Source organism: Thermobia domestica, chromosome 9 (assembly GCF_964235325.1).
Source record: "Thermobia domestica chromosome 9, izTheDome1.hap1.1, whole genome shotgun sequence".
NCBI classification, from domain to species: Eukaryota; Metazoa; Arthropoda; class Insecta; order Zygentoma; family Lepismatidae; genus Thermobia; species Thermobia domestica.
The window spans coordinates 203,626,570-203,645,122 of NC_137462.1; the positions used below are offsets into that span (position 1 = coordinate 203,626,570).

General features: G+C 35.5%; 1 protein-coding gene across 9 annotated transcripts in view; it reads right to left on the reverse strand.

The window, feature by feature from the left end:
• Window positions 1-18,553, reverse strand: part of pcx (pecanex) — a 155,982-nt gene that overhangs the window by 40,992 nt on the left and 96,437 nt on the right. For all 9 annotated transcript variants that reach the window (XR_014126824.1, XM_081725742.1, XM_081725747.1 and 6 more), the window contains 5 exons: window positions 14,321-14,424; window positions 10,357-10,504; window positions 6,699-6,850; window positions 2,800-2,983; window positions 830-999 (listed from right to left, as the gene is read on the reverse strand). Coding sequence is in view for 8 of the 9 variants with exons in the window: in XM_081725742.1 (XP_081581868.1) it covers window positions 830-999; window positions 2,800-2,983; window positions 6,699-6,850; window positions 10,357-10,504; window positions 14,321-14,424 (758 nt within the window). In the remaining variant the exon portion in view is untranslated. The remainder of the gene's footprint in view (window positions 1-829; window positions 1,000-2,799; window positions 2,984-6,698; window positions 6,851-10,356; window positions 10,505-14,320; window positions 14,425-18,553) is intronic.

Sequence of the window (18,553 nt, forward strand, 5' to 3'; positions counted from 1 at the left end):
AAAATTTCTTTGGCAAGTATTAGTTGCTCACAAATTGATTGGAAGATTACAGTAAGGCTCACACCATGCCCTGATATACGAATGTTACTATGTTGATCCATCCCTGAGATTAATTCCTTTTCAGCTAATATTTTTCTGCTTCAACGTAACGTTCTGTGTGCAGTCAGATCAGATTATTTTTTTTGATCGAGCTGAAAGTCTGATTTTTCCCCATGAAAGCTTTATAAGAGTGGATCTTTATTATAACGATACATTCAAATATCTTTCCCAATGACGGTCGCACAAGAAGCCACGCGCTAAAACACATGCATGTGCTAATGGTGTTTCTATTGCACACTGTGACGTCTGTGACTTGAATTAATCAATGATATTCCAAGGAAAGAATAATAATAGATACTTCAGAAACCAAGGGACGATGGTTTCTTTGCAAGCTATATGAATTTGAGATGAACGAACACTATCATGTACGCGGTTTTCTTTCTTTCCTCTTTCCATCAATTCTTTGATGTTCCTTCACTTGTATATATTATGAGCATGTTTTATTTAGCATATAGAGCATAATCATGGAAAGCAAACCTAAAGATTTTATTTAATTATAGTGCAAACAGAGAAGGTTTTAGAAATATGGAATAAATTGGTGTTCTGACTTGGCGTGCATGTATTTGATGGACTAACCTAATTGATCATGCAACTGTTGATATATAATGTGTCAGTGCGAAATATATATATATAGGATATGAAGAAAAAGAGAAAGAAAAGCGAAGAAAAACGTTCCGAAGATCTCACGGTAGCGGTTTGTTACATTATCTTTATTAAAATTTCTCCTTACCTTCTCCACATTCGAATTAAAGCTTTCTTCACTGTGCCCAAACTAATTGAACCTCCGACAATGCTGCATAATTGCTCGTTGGTTTCCGCGTATGAGGTTGTTAGGGGAGACACATATATTGGATATCCTATAGGCTGATCACAGGAAGAATTGATGATATTTCTCAAGGCCTATAAAGAAATACAAAGTAAGTAATGTGTACATAAATTTACTTAAGGAACATCATTTATACATTTATAGAACAGAAAATATACAACAATTAATTTTTCGTAGAATGATGCAAACATTTTAGCAAATGTAAACAGCGAAAAATACTTATTGTGTTGTATATTAAACAATCAACCAAAATTTAGTAGTTACATAATTTTTTTTCCCTAACTAATATTCAATTTTACGTTATACATTTATTTTTAGTCAGTTCCACTCACTCACTTGAAATACTTCTGACTTCAAGGTAACATTGACTGATGCGATGACGAAAAGCTGAAATAATTTGATTTCAACGAAAGACAATAGTTTTCTCCCCAGTGAAACAATGGCTCCTTCCCCCCCCCCCCCTAAAAAATTCTGCTTTGGAAGACGACTTACAAAACGCCCAACTGTTTCTTACAAGTAGCCAAAACTGGGAGTAATTACAACGACATCCAATGTTTTTCTTACGGTTTCAGGGATATGTGGTCAAAAAAGGGAGTTAACTCTAAGGCAACAGTCCTATTCAAAATCTTAGTTTGAATACAGCAAATCGTACACATATCTTGCATCTATTAAATTATTTCAGTGGCAAACCGTTCACTTCTGGTTCCTGGGGTCCCTGGTTCGATCCTAGCTCGCGCCAAGTGGGTTTTGTGTTTGACGAAAAACGTGTGTGTGAATTTATCTGTTTTTTTTTTTTTTTTCCCACTTTCTTCATTCCACCATTTCATTTTCATCGTCAGTCTCCTTTAGCCTAAACAACATAATCATGGAACGTAAAACCGAAATATTTCATTTTTCTTAAAATCTGATATTGAACTGTTTATCAACGTAAGAGAAATGACATGGAAATCACCGTAGCAAAAAAATGAGAAAAATATAATGGCGTTCATAAAACGAAATGAACTACACGTAAAAAATAACCGCAAAACATATTTTACAGCATTACTACTTTTATACAAGAATAGTATATTACGTCTCTATCCTTCTTGGTGAATAATTCAGATAGACTTTTGCTTTTACCACAACGCACTTGTCTATCATCAACATACTGCACAAGGAGTATAACCTCAAAATATTAACTTTAGTAATTGGGATGAGACCGTATGTTTTCCATTGTAAGGATGGGAAAAAAGGACAATGTAAAAAAATATAGAAAAGTAAAAACAGTTTTAATTTAATGCCGTGTCACTTTTTTTTTTTTTTTTGCTATAAATTAACCTTGAAGCGGTTTAATCAAGTTATCTAACTGCGGTACCAACGAAAGGATTAGTAAGTAACAGAAGTGAGACAAAATTACATTTCATTAAACGTCCCTATACTTTCACTTATTCTGCAAAATGAATTATTTCAAATTACCTTTTAGTACACAAATTACAATAACGAACTATTTATTATTTTAATGGAACTGTGTAAGTTAAATACATAAACCAATGAAGCTCATGGTAAACTGTCATCTGTAACTACATTAGATCCACAGAAATATTTCGAAACTAATATTCTCATCATCATTATAGGTATTCTGTCATTGGCAGGTCACCTGCTATAATTGAAAAGCTTCCACGCTCCACAGGCTTCAGCTAACTTCTTCACGTACGATTTCTCTGTTTTGATATTGTCCATCCCTTTATTCCGTCCCTAATGATACAGTTCCTTCTTAGAAAATGTCCCAACCAGTAATATATGATGATTAATATTCTCAGTCTTACCTCAAGATAACATATTTAAACATAAATAAGCAAAAATTCGTATTACACAAATATATACAGCTGACTCACCTGTTTGGCATTCTGGATACTCCCGCGTTCTGGATTACGATTCCTGAGATACACAAGCTCTTGCTGCTGACCAGCCCAAAGCCCTCGAACACATTCCCGATTAACTTTAATTACACGGAAATTAAGGTATCTTTTGTTCAGCATAATTATCTTGTACTCATCAGATCCATCATCTAGTACATGCCTAAAATTAGAACATGAAATTGTAAGTCGTAGGGTACAATAAATTTAAAGACTATCAGTCCTATCCAATGTGGCAGACTTTCCTAACGCTCTACGAAAGTAAATTTAACTACATATTTCAAGATAAAAATATTGTTATATGTTTCCACGAGTTGTTCATCTCTGTCAGATTAAGTAATTTCTGTAGTATTTTATATCCCTTTGAACAGCTAATAAAGCAACAATCCGTATAGATTTCTGTGTATTTGATTCAAATGCATACTACCTTACACGTGTAAAACTTATTTCAAGCAACTAACACTGAATTCCTCAATGCAAGTAACACACCTAAATTTGTACTCATCTTTCGATGGCTTTAATCATCCGACATGATCACCATTTGCAAGCCACGAAGTATGAAAATGTGGGTGCCAATTGTCCTCAGCAGCGATTCCTAAACTGTGGTCCACGAACCCCTTGAACTATATATAAATTTTAATTAATTTCATTTCTTTCTATTAATGAATCTGGTTTTGGCCATCTTTGTAATGTAAGCACTAAACTTGAGATTAATCCAATTTGTATTGTGATTAATGAATAGATCGTATAGATGAAAATATTTTCTTACCTTCTATGAAACAAGAGGAGGAGTCTAGCAAAATGCATATATCAAAGATTACCTAGAAATCAAGTCGTTTACCAACCACAAATTTATAGTAAGCACTTCCAATTTTTCATCACATACAGTATGCAAAAAGGGCTCTATCGATCGATTAATCGAATGATAGAATCGATTCTCTCTCTCTCTCTATGGCCTATGGAACCCATACTATGGCCTACGGAACGTTTATTGCCGCATTCACATAACCTCTCCAGGACTTCTGTCGTCAACCAATTGGATTCAGTTTCTACTTTGTATTTTTATTTCGACTAGATTCATCTTAATATTGTCCTCCCATCTGTGCATAGGTCTTTCTAATGGCCTTTTTCCGCTTAAGTTTCTAGTTAAAATTTGGAAGCGTTCGTTACATGACCTGCTGATCTGAGCATCCTAAACTTAATGACTCAAACAATGCTACGTAAACCGTATAAATTGTGCAGTTCCTCGTTATGAAGCTTTGGCCAATTCTCATCCTGTCTCTCTTGGGTTCGAATATTTGTCTCAGGATTTTATTCTCAAATACTTTTAGACTGCATTCTTCCTTCAAAGTAACCACTTTTTTTTTTTTTTTTTTTTTTTACTACTACACAGTACACGAGGCATAATTATCGTGTTATATATTTTAAGATTCAAATTTTTCGACAGAATTCGCGAAAACAATAGATTCTGGACTGAATAACAAGAATTCCCTCCTTTCAGTGGATATTTAATTTCGTTGTTTCAGTTTGTCACGATGAACTTCCATATATTTAGTTTCCTCTGAATTTACTTCTAAACCCATGACCCTGCAGACGTTTAATAGAACCTCTGTTTTTCTTTCTATTGTCCTCATATCATCCCCTATCAGGTTGACATACTCAGCATGTGCATGTTCCATAACCTGGTGAGTGCCATTCAGCTCTAGCCTCTAGTTGATATCTTCGATTTTCCTTATAGCGTATTCTAGAACAAAACTAAATAATTACGGCGACAACGCATCTCCTTGTTTCTGGCCATTTTCGACGTGAAAGCTCATAGATAAGAATTTTCCTACTCGGACTTTAATTTGGGATTCATTTAAATACATCTTAATTAACCAAACTAGCTTTTCCGGTATTCCAAATTCTGTAAGAATGTTGTACAAGGTTTTCCTCCTAACCAAGTTGTAGGCCTTCCTGAAATTAATAAATAATTGATGAACCGGAGTATTGTATTCCCATTTCTTCTCGAGTATTTGACGAATGGTAAATACCTGGCCAACAGTCAATTGATTTCGCCTAAGTCCGTACAGCTAATCTCCAATAATTTCATCTGCCTATCGAGTGAATCTTGCTAAAAGATGTTTGAGGGGATTTTATAGGAAGTTGACGCAAGAAAGAGGCCTCGAAACTTCTTTCCAATCAATATATTAATGAACAATAATTTAACATATAAAGGGGTTAACCAGTCCATGTGAGCTTTTATTATACTGTGTTATCGAAAGAGATTCATATAGAATAAGTTTAGTGGAGTCAGATTACAGAGGACATAATCTTTTCGATAAAGAAAAAAAACGAACATTGCATCTTTATACATGTTCCAAATATTTTTGCTTTTACTATTACCTTCAAGTTCAATATAGCTTTCAAATAATTCCGTTTCTTTGTTGTAAAGTTTTGGAAGTTACGTCTATGTCAATGAAATTTTGTCCTGTTTTATCGTTCGGATTTTGAAGCCAACGCAGTTTGCCTATTTTCTCTTCTCTGGTGGTTTACTGCATTATTGGTTGAACTATCGTTTATTCCTATGTATTTCCGTGTGCACCATTTTTTTTTTTTTTTTTTTTTTTTATTATTATTGTTGAAATTTTAAAACGTAACTTTAACCCAAGTACCCTTAACACTGATGGATTCCAAATCTTTTAAAACCGAGAATCTGTTTGACACTTCAAACTGGTATTTCCCTCTTACCTGACCCTCCTCTAACTCTTTTAAATCAAATTTCTCCATTTTCAGATGCTGAATATTTTGTTTTTTCAATGATAACCTCTCTCTTATATTTGCTGCTACCAGGTAGTGGTCACTGTCACAGTCAGGTCCTCCAAACGACCGATCATTAATTGTGCTAGACCATTTTCTTGTATCTATTAAAATATGATCAATTTGGTCATTTTTACATTTGATGAGGCCTTAGTATATTAATGTGTCGTGATGTGGGAATTCTCTACTCTTCGCGCTAAGGTTTCTGGATGTTGCAAAGTTCATGAGTCTAATGCCGTTGTCATTACTTTCCTTATTCTGACTTTTTTTTTTCTATAATAGGTTTGAAAATATTCTCTCGTCCTACCTTTGCATTTACATCTCGTAACAGAACTTTTATATGGTATAGCAGGACTTGTCAAATACACGTTCTACTTCTTCGTAGAACGTGTTCTTTTTATCGTCATTCTATCTTCTGTTGGGTTACATTTAGAACAAAAATATCTCACCACTGATCCTGAAGAGCAATAAAAGAAAGTATCATTAACAAATTCAACATCTTTAGTTGCTGGTATTTGTTTGTAAACGAAAAACCCTGTTCCTAGATGTTTATTTTTACTTCTTTTCCAATACTACTACTACTACCACTACTACTACTACTACTACTACTACTACTACTAATAATAATAATAATAATAATAATGTAAAATTTCCTATCTGCACTACTTTCTTTTCTTTCCATCTAAGTTCCTGAACTCCCGCCAGATACATCTTATATTCCATTCCAAATCCGTCGATTCACTCTTAACATTTCATAAAAAAAAAGCAAATGAACGCAGAACCATTATTCCCATAGATGTATTGGTTAGAGTCTAGAATAAATTACACGTTCACTCACACTACACTTAGAATCATACAATTTAGGCAATTCTTATAGATTCTTTTGTTACAAGAATTAAACAAACCACCAAAAATGAGTACAAGAATCACTATTGAGGATTCGATGGTGAAGTTTTTGCAATTCACTACAATTTATAGAGCAAATTTCAAGCACTTTCAAAATACTTATATTACTTAAAAAAAGACAATTTAGAACATAAGATTCTATAATCTCATAATCAATATATATGATTACTTACCTAAGAGCAAGAAGAGAAGGGGTTCCTGAGAGAACAGCATTCCTCCAAGCCGGATCACCTTCGTGAGAAATAACTAACTTTTCTTCATGTGACGCAATAGCATCATAGAGAGCGGAGGGTTCTTCATACTCATCCGGAGACATAAAATGATCCTTAAGAAAGACGAAAAGCACAATATTAAATAAAGCAGTTACAATTATATGAATCAAGTATCAGAACTACAAGTAAATTATGGTATTTGTAGACACCAAACAAAAATATTCTGTTTTGCATACATGAATAAAATCGGAATCAACACAAAGCCTGGCATAATAGGTTTTAATGATATTTATATTAATAACAACGTATTTACAAATAAGTGGACTGTATGTTTTAAAAGCTCTAAATGTAAAAGATGATCTTATTTACTCAACACGAGAAAGGCGAGTAGGAAAACACCACAACCTCTATCCACTCGGCAAGAACATCGCATAAACACTGCTTGGTGGGGTCGAAACAACAAAACCAAATATTTTAGGGCTGAAGAAAAACCTGCAGTCTTCTAGTGGAAGGAGCGGTACTACCACAACATATTTGCAGTCTCAGCTTCAGGATAACTGGCACAAACAATTTTACATGAACTTCCTTGTCATAAAATAAATTCTTAATTCCCCAGATCTTAAGATCTTCCTCTTTCATCGCAATCATCTGATACTTTAAAAAGAGTTCTCCACCTTTATGCGACAATTGCCTGATGTGATTCTCGCAGTTCAGAAACTTTCCTTTTTCTGTTTCACAAAATCACAAATTTCGTCATAATATGGATGCTGTCCGATCATTTTTTTCTCCAATTCTAAACTTGCATATGTAAATCATTCCTCACTGTCTTCATATTTGAATCTCTCTCTCTCTCAATGTCGTCCACTATGAACGCATATGGCTTGGGATCAAACCTTCGACTCTTGAAACCAAATTTAAGCGCTCTAGCAATGTGCAATCGTAATTCTATAGGTCTACTGCTAAAAGCAGAGTCATTTTAGATTTTGTTCTGGGACGGGGGGATGGGAAGTAGGATTCCCCGCCGACACAAGAGTTCCACTTTTTATATCGGTGTTTTACTATAAATTTCATCAAACAACATGTGTTTATCACACTCAAGGGAGGGGGAAATTATACCTCCTTGTCCTGCCCAATTGACACTTGTGGAACATTTGCTGGCAATTATTAGGAAACAAAATGAAATTAATCATTATATAATATTCATTTCTGTCAGTAGTATCTAGAGCTCTGCGCCCGCATGACACTTTGAGAAGCACAAAACCTACTGCCGTGATTGACTTTTCCATATTTTTTACAAGGAGTATCTTCCTAGCTTGATGTGATATGCAGTCTTTGAAGAAAGGAAAGAATGCAAATAAAGGCCTTTATGAAGCTTTGGGAACATTTTATAACTTTTTTTATTCAGGTTCTAAAAAGACATTTCAAAATGAAAGAGACGGTTTTAGAGCTATAAAGCTTGTAAACATAGTTCCTGTTTTTTTCGTCTGAATGGAAAGAATACATTATGTCACACAGACTGCTTTAGATAAGAAGTAGTAGTATTGGATTAAATACCAGGAGCAATAGTCGACCGAGACGTGTTTCTGAATGCATAAGCACACGGCATAAGAGTTTGTTAGTAATTTGGACTTGTAACATTTTGTAACATTTTCTATGCCGCGAACTGTACAATGTTGATTTAGTTTCTTCTTCCAGGTATCTCGCCAGATAACAACAAGTAAGTTTAATCCTCAGGTAAGTACTTGTAGTTTGGTTTGGAGGATAATTAGGTAGGTAGGTTTTTTTAGATACACAGGATAGTCAGATAAGTTGCTGGAACCAGCTTCCTTTACCAGATGAGCAGACAAGTATTTTAATATTAACGTAAGTTTGGTGCTAGATTAGGAATTTAGATTAAGTTGATTTAGGCACAGTCACTTGTTACTAACATAGATGAGTTAACAACATGGTATATTTTATTTAAAATCCACTGTAAAGATGTCCTAGCGTTTAATTAGTTGGAGTTATTTATAGTAGTATTAATAGAAACATGCTTTAGATGTTTGTTTACGGTTAGTAACATGGAGTTGGCATTTGCATCCAATACCGGTACTTTATTAACTTGAGTCTAATTTTATACTTAATTAATACTAATTCAATGTAATACTAAACTTACAATTCTCTTATTACATTATTTTTATTTATTATTGCATACTGTAATTCATTCCTACATTTCAGTAATCTTCATTTATTTAGTTAAATATAACCACTCTATTTCTTTATTTCCACGTATAAGATGAAGCAGTACTTCCATGTAGTTACTATCAGCAATATGACAGATCTTTACCGCTTTAATGTGACCTACGAAGTTAGGGTTATCACTCCCAAATATCTGAACAGCAACAGCGTAACAGTAAGTAATAAATTTCATACTTAGCCTCAATCAGGCTGACATTAGTAACTCCTGTATCTTACCCCCGAAACCTTTACACTACTATTTACTGGGAAGGAGAGTATGATAATCAACATATCCAACAAACAAAACAAAACCTGATGCATGAGTACACTTGCTAAAATTGGCATACCAGTCCATTTTGATATAATTCGGATTTCAGTTATTTCATAATATTCTTATCCTCAGGAAGATGGTTCAAGAGGGAAGATTCTCAACGAGCAAGGCTTCGCTTCTGTATTTATGCTGTCATGTTATTAGTAATCTTTTACATCTCAAAATGCAAAACAAGATTTTATATATATATATATATATACATACACTTTTTTTTTTTTTTACCTTATCTAGATTCCGATATTTACATATAGCAATTCTCCTTGATCCCCGGATAAATTAATTAATAATTTCTACAATCAGGAATCTTCAACGGCGTAATAAAACTTCAAAATATTTTCTTTGTAACTTAATATTTCATACGAAAATATCTAAACATTTAAAATTTACAATGTATTTTTAATTTCGATGCTGCGACTTTAATTTTGCGATCCCTATTGAGGTGGACCGTGGTCCCAGTTACTATAATAAAATGTGATTAAAACTGGAAAATGATAACAAATAAATTAAAAAAAATAAATAAAAAATAACAAGAACAGCGAAATAATAAACAACAGAACACATGAAGCAATTGGTAATGTGGAGCATTATAAGGAACAAGAAAATTACATTAGGATATAACTACGATGGTGGTGGTTCTATAAATTTTCATATCTTCCAATCTTATTATTGCGTTTAATGGAAAACCGATTAATTTCAAAATGATAAACAAGTAGCTTACTATCTTAAGAAATTAAATTATTTTAATTATAGTAACGCTCACTGTTTAAATAAAATCAGAGTAACACAGTACGAAGCAAAATATACGCTGTCTACAATGAACTAACACTTTAGTGCAATAATGTTTCTCATGTAACACATTTAAAAAATACAACCACTTGCATCTCTTTCTATATCCTATACAGCGATTTCCACGTACATCGTCACTTTTGATAATATTGTGAATTCTAGATTACCCATTAAGATCTCAGCAGAAACTTTCAAAATTAGAACAATAAGATTTTCATCTTCATTTAAGTAATAATTACCACTTGAATACTGAGACCACTTGAAAAAAAAAATGAGTTTACATACCTGATGCAACTTTAGAGACATTCTGACACCTGGGGCTACAACTTTCCTCAGTAATTCCATATCAGAGAAAATCCATTCATCTCTTACGGAAGTAATACGAAAATCTCCTTTAAACAAAGCATGAAGGCCATAGAGAAAAAATTCCACGCTGCAAAGTCAGAAAGGAAAACGTTATTTTCCAGTTATACAAAGGAATTTCATAACGAAGGAGTTCACTATTATCTATAATCTGACCTCCGATGTATTTCCTCAAATCTGGAAATAAGTTGTTATCCTATACAATCATTTTTTGCTCGCCTGTTTTAGTTTGATTAATTTTACTCTGATGTCCAAAAGTAGCACACTTAACACACGACTTTCTGTACACCTTGTATGGAATGGTTTAAAATCTCTTACAAATATATGTCATTAAGAAAAAAAGACTTTTATTCCCTCATTAAGAAATAATAACTCTATTTTGAATTCTAATATTTGGATTTTTTACTCCCATTTCATTTTTCAATTTTTGAAATGTTACTTCGTAACTCTCAAAAGTGTTGAGCTACTTCAATATTTGAAATAAGCTTTCTGATTCTTCGGTCACGTATCATTAACAGAAAATCTTTTAAAACTTTTTTTTGGGACCCACAACACACATAGGAATTAATTGTGTTCTACATTATGTTCCGGTGAGAGCGAAGAATTCAAAAGCTATACATTTGTCCTATGGTGTTCAAATAAATAAATAAATAAATAAATGGATGGATGGATGGATGGATGGATGGATGGATGGATGGATGGATGGATGGATGGATGGATGGATGGATGGATGGATGGATGGATGGATGGATGGATGGATGGATGGATGGATGGATGGATGGATGGATGGATGGATGGATGGATGGATGGATGGATGGATGGATGGATGGATGGATGGATGGATGGATGGATGGATGGATGGATGGATGGATGGATGGATGGATGGATGGATGGATGGATGGATGGATGGATGGATGGATGGATGGATGGATGGATGGATGGATGGATGGATGGATGGATGGATGGATGGATGGATGGATGGATGGATGGATGGATGGATGGATGGATGGATGGATGGATGGATGGATGGATGGATGGATGGATGGATGGATGGATGGATGGATGGATGGATGGATGGATGGATGGATGGATGGATGGATGGATGGATGGATGGATGGATGGATGGATGGATGGATGGATGGATGGATGGATGGATGGATGGATGGATGGATGGATGGATGGATGGATGGATGGATGGATGGATGGATGGATGGATGGATGGATGGATGGATGGATGGATGGATGGATGGATGGATGGATGGATGGATGGATGGATGGATGGATGGATGGATGGATGGATGGATGGATGGATGGATGGATGGATGGATGGATGGATGGATGGATGGATGGATGGATGGATGGATGGATGGATGGATGGATGGATGGATGGATGGATGGATGGATGGATGGATGGATGGATGGATGGATGGATGGATGGATGGATGGATGGATGGATGGATGGATGGATGGATGGATGGATGGATGGATGGATGGATGGATGGATGGATGGATGGATGGATGGATGGATGGATGGATGGATGGATGGATGGATGGATGGATGGATGGATGGATGGATGGATGGATGGATGGATGGATGGATGGATGGATGGATGGATGGATGGATGGATGGATGGATGGATGGATGGATGGATGGATGGATGGATGGATGGATGGATGGATGGATGGATGGATGGATGGATGGATGGATGGATGGATGGATGGATGGATGGATGGATGGATGGATGGATGGATGGATGGATGGATGGATGGATGGATGGATGGATGGATGGATGGATGGATGGATGGATGGATGGATGGATGGATGGATGGATGGATGGATGGATGGATGGATGGATGGATGGATGGATGGATGGATGGATGGACATACATACATACATACAGACATTACATACATTATATATATATATATATATATATATATATTTGCCGTGTTAATTACGCTCATAATTACCTCAATCTCTACAACTGTACTTACCTAATTAGGAATCAACTAGAGAAAATTTGAAAAATAACGTACATGGTAAAGATTAGGAATGAGATTTCTGGGCCATCGACATCTAAAGCCATTTAGCCCGTCACGTATATGAGGGATGACGTCCCTCGGCGAGCACACTACCCGATGAAAGGGAAGGAAGGAAGCGGCCTAGGACCATTCTGTTAGGTACCATTCCGGCATTTGCCTGGTGTGAATGAGGAAACCCAGGAAAACCTCACTCAAGCTACGTCATAATTTATAATGCAAATGTGAGCACCAAACTCACTGTAGGAGCATTAATCACAAAATGCTTTATCTACAAGAGATTTTCTCGCATTATGCACTACGACGATTTTTTTTTTAAAGAAAAAAGTGTCACTGCGAAATTAATGGCGAACTTGCCTGGCTGAGGAAATGTGGATATTTACCTATTTTGCACAAATACAAGTTGCCACACGCCAATGCACCTTCTCAATAAAAACTAATTATGCAGAACCGAGAATATTGGAATCTACTCTATGTCGGAAAAAATCGAATTAACAAAGCTGAAAAGTAGGCATTTCATATAATTCTCCATGAGGCAATCTTCTTTGTTTGTTTATTGAAGATTAGCGTCCTTTTCCAATTTGGAAGCTAACTTTACGAATATGGCATGTGTGTAGATAGTGAAGATGTTCTGTCTCATGTGTGCTAGGCAACAGAACTGAAACGCTCATGTTCATTTTGTGTTCAAACTATTAAAGTTCAGTGTTTGTGAAACATGCGTGATTTATATTTGGAATCCTGAACGCAGTTGTTACGACGCTGTTTTTGTCCAATACATTTTGCTGCTTTCTAGTGGCTGCTTTCAAATATTTCCTTTATCCTTTGCGTTAACAGTCTTGTATGTATTCAAACGGTTATTTTTGTTATGGCCGTCCACAGTTGTTCCCATTTTAAACATCACTAATCCCGAAATATATATTTAAATTTGCCTCACAATTACACTATACTTTAATTTTGGTGGGCGCCACGTCGCAGATATTAAACACCCATACAAATGAAATCGGTTAATGTTGGTGGGTTCAAACATTTAATACTTGTGTACTGACAGCATCTTATATTGTGAAGAAATACAGCAATTTCATTTCGGCCCCTTCTCTGTAAAACTGGCGACGTCCATGATTAATTTATGTATACATTTTCTTTATTTTTTTTTTTAATATAATTTCATTAAGCTAACTAGTGATGCATACCAAATTGGTAACGGCAAAGGCAGGGCAGTTGATAGATTTAGTACCCCGGCAATCGCCTGATGGGACTGAGGGCGAACATTGGCGCATTTTCTGTTCAACTCATCTTTTCTGTTTCCATTCTTCATTTAACTTCTTCTGCATTGATCGCGACAGCGACCAACGGCTCCATTCCATCAATAGCTGATTGACAGGCCATACTTCTTCTGAACTGTAGGGCCCATTATTTCTGATTTTGAACGCCTGCGAAACGAATGCTTCCACACGCTCTATTCTATTCCCCTACACTAAATTTGGTGCAATTATCTCTTGAGTGACATTGCACCCTTCCTTCGTGAGTCTCATAATGACGGTTCTCTAACTTTGATATTGTTATTTTTCCACTTAATTTCCTTCCGTGTCTAAAATATCAGGTTTGCCGCAATTCTCACTGAAAGACGGTCAGAGCTTCTTTGGTAACCATCTATGTTAAAATTAACTACGAAACCCACAAAAACTAGCAGTAAATATTTACCTACTTCACTACCGACAGAAACGAAATAACAATGTTCAAATTCCCGACAGTATAGCAAAATGCTTTCGGTATTCCACTATTGTTCAGTATTTAGCTCACATGAAAAATTTTAAATGTGTGTAAAATAATATTTATCTGATTTACCTTGATACAGTATTATGCGATGCTGCTCCAAGGGTACGTCGGCCTAACAAGCTTAAGGCAAAGCATAAGGACACAAGTGTAGAATCCCTACCGCTATCTATACTCTGAAAAGACAACAACAGTACGTAAGAAAAATAAATACTTAACATTACTATACATATTGGACATCTAAAGTCAATTTTGATGGAATGAGCTCGTAATGTTATGATAAAGGAAAGTAAATTAAAGCGTGCTCACGACTCCGAAATCGAATAATCTATTATTACAACATACCGAGACATTTTAGAAAATAATTTAATTAGAAAATAATTTAATTTTCTTAAACAATTTAGAAAATAATGACTATGTTTGCGTATTTATATATAAGAATAAATTAATTTCTTGCTCTACATCTTCATAATATCATTGTAGCATTGGGGTTTTATATTTCCCATCTAAATGTACTAAAAGTCTTTCACCTGTTAAAAAAAAACAAAAAAAAACGAACAATGTGTTAAATATAATGAATTTAACAATAAAAAAAATTGTATAATAAATTCATATCAAAATATAATGTTTCGTGGTATGTTTACTAAAATTTTGTCAATTTATCGCGCACCCCCTGTATACATATTTAGGATTTGATTTTAACGTCCATTTGAGCAACGAGGTTGTATGAGACGTGGACCTACAGCTTAACGTTGAATCCCGGCTCCAGCCGGGAATCGAACCTGGGTCTCTCATGCCAAGGGTGCGTACGCTAGCCGTTTAGCCATGAGAGAGCTCTGTACATATTTAGAAAAACATTTTGCAATATATGCTGCTTCATAACATTACAGCAATAGTTTTTGGTAGTTGTAATAACAATAAGTTCTCGCAATTACATAATTTTAAGCAATGTTGCAAACTTCAAGAATGTTTATCATATCTCCGGAACGGTATGAGATATACTACTGCAAACAGCATTATGATGTTTACATCCATTGAAAACCTTTTATGAGATTAGATATGATACTTATCTAAGCTCTTTTTTTTTTTTTTTTTCAAAATAAAACGTAAAGTCAACATTTCAATCTCGTATAACTTCGTATCTATTTATTCGAAATACTCATTATGATATTAGTATTAGACGCTAAGGTACTTTAGATGTGAATTGCTCCGTCCGCGTCATATGCGTTCGTTATTAGTGGTGTACAGGCCTCCAAAATTTGTATCTTTGCAATACTAAGCGTCCTGAGTTTGTAACATCGAATAATAAATGCGATATTGAAAGCTTTCGTTGACAAGGTAAATTCGAAATAACCTGAGAAGTGCCATTAAAAGAAAAAATGTTGGGTTGGCAACAGCGATAATCTGGTGGTGTTACATCATAAAAAATTCAGCATTCAGAGTTTAAAAGTTATAAGTACGTATCAAGATAAAAGGACCACCCTATATAAATAAACAAGTGGACTATTTATCTTGATACACCCTTATAACTTTTAAACTAATTGATACAAAACGCTGAAATTTCGTACCATGCAAATATCCGTACTGGGATATTATTTGATATACTCTGACATATCACCAGAGTAACACGTGTTGCCAATCCAACATAAAGTTGTATTTTTTCAAATGACACTAAGACAGGTTATTACAGATTTGAAATCTCTGGTAAACAAAGACTTAAAATACCAAACTTATTACGCAATGTTGCAAACTAAGGCAGCTACAGTATCACAAACATCAAAAAACAACCAACGTTCTACAACAGTAATAATGCAAGACACGGACGGGGTAACGCACATGCAAAGTACCTTGGTGTTGAATACTATGGTAATCAAATGACGTATTTCGAACATGTATAAACAAAATTACATGGACTGGAAAATTTAACCTGTTTCAAGGAACTTTATTTCGAAAACGTGTTTACGCAAGTATCACATTCAATTACGTAGGTTTTCATTTTTCAATATACCCAAAAATCATAATGCCGGTTAAAAACCATTAATTTGATATCTTAAACAATGAAAAAATGTTAAATTTTGACAGATTGCTTAAACTGGCTTTGTGGGAAATTTTTAAAATACTTTTTGATTTACTTTGTTTCTATAATATTACAATAACGTTTTGGAAGTGTAATTACAACAAATTCTCGGAATTACATGTTAAACAGTGTTGCAAACTTTACCAGCTTTTACCATATTTCCAAAACGTTTGAGATATCTGGTGATGAGTTTCAGAACAGCCTGTAAACTGTGCCATGATCTTCACTTCTATTGAAAGCCACCTACACTATCTAAGCAGTTTTTCGAAATAAAGGCTTATGAAGAAGTCAAATTTTCAATCACTTGTAATAGGCGTATTTTTCAAGTACCATTTTGATTTTTTTTTTAAATATACTATTTTTCGTAACAATTTTATTGTTTCATGAAAGCTTGTACCTTAATGTACTTTTCTATGTAGTTTCATCAATATTAAGACACTTTTCGAATCGCACAACAAGCTACTGAATGTCATCCTCATAGAAGTCTGCCACTGATTTAACTACAGCTGCAACACGGTCGTTTTGACCTCATAATCGTCGTCGTCGCGCGGCCGACAATTTCATGGAGGACACTGAAACTTATCAAATAACGACGAAATCATAAAGCGTGTGTTCTCTTTCACTTCTTCATAAATTTTCTGCATCAAGTCTTCAGTGATGACAGAAAATCACCCACCTCGTTCTTCATTATGAACATTCGTGCGGCCATTTTTAAAAGCTCTAACCCATTTCCGTATTATTCTCTCACTCATAACGTTTCCTCCATACACTTGGCTAACCTGGTGATGAATTTCAGCCGCATTCACGCCTTCAGCACTAAGAAAATGTAGCACAGCGGGTAGTTCACAGTCGGCGAAGGAATTTTAACTATTCACAAACAAACGTAAACAAGATCGTATGTTTCCGTAATGGTGTCTGTGGCTTGCCATGTGAGCCAGGTACATAGAGTGCATGTGCGGGATGCAGAACGCAGCACTGCAGCGACCAAATTTCAAAACGGTACTTACTTAAAAACCTGTCTCGTACGAGGGACAATAGGAAAGTTTTGATACATGTATCTCTGGGTATGCTGAACTTTAATACAGCCATTACATTTTTTTCAAAGTATTGTCCATGACACTCCACACAAAGTTGTCTCTCCTAGATTTTCTGGAACCCTTCTGGATGACAAACATCTCTGTTCGTTGATTTTCCACAGGAATTGTGGCTACATGTCTACTTGGTGAGAAAAATGTTGCCACCATTTTGTTTCCAACACTTCTTGACCTTTTGACTTACATGGGTGCTTCTTCACCAGGAAACAATCACACAGAGAATTGGCGCTTTGTTTCGCGATCAAGTTGATATATCCACGTTTCGTCACCAGTAATTATGTCTGACACCCTCCTAGAATTACCGGTGTTAAATTTCTGAAGCATTCAACACGAATCTGCTTCTGAGCATCTGTCAAGTGGGGCACCTAACGCGACGAAACCTTCCTCACACGCAGGTGTTTGTGTAAAATGTTTGAAACTAATACCACGGACACACTCAATGTCACTGTAGGTTACACGTGCATCTTTCCTGATCATCATCTCCACACCATCAATGTTTTCTTCCGTAACAGGTGTGGATGGGTTCCCACTGCGCCCCACTCATCGCGCGAGGACCGGCCCCGTTTGAATTCAGCATACCAGAGAAAAACTGTTGCACGTGATATTGCACTGTCCTCAAATGCAGCAGACAAACGTTCATGGCTCTGATTAATTTAAATCACTTTTTTGATCGTACAAAATCACTGCACGAAAATCTCTCCTTTCAAACTCCATGGCTGAAGTTCAACAAGTGCAGCGACTTGGCAACACTGCTCTTCCTAACGAGTGGCGTGATTATTACGAAACTGGTTGAGTTCACTTTTGCTGCGTTCCATCTGCCCACTTCTCAAAACTTTCCGTGTCCCTCGTATCTTTATTTCTATTCATTCGAAATCCGCCATATGATGATCATGGCGTTAGACACTAAGGTACTTTGAATGTGCATTGCCCCGCCCGTCTCGCTGTTGCTGCACGTTATTACTGCTATGGAGGCCACCAAAATTTGGATGTTCGTAATACTGTAGCGTCTTTAATTTGCAACACTGAATAACAAATCTGATACTGTAAGTTTTTGCTAACATGTGGATTTGAAATATACAAGTAGTACGATCTTTTTTTTAAAAAAGTACAACTATGTTGAGTTGGCAACACTGT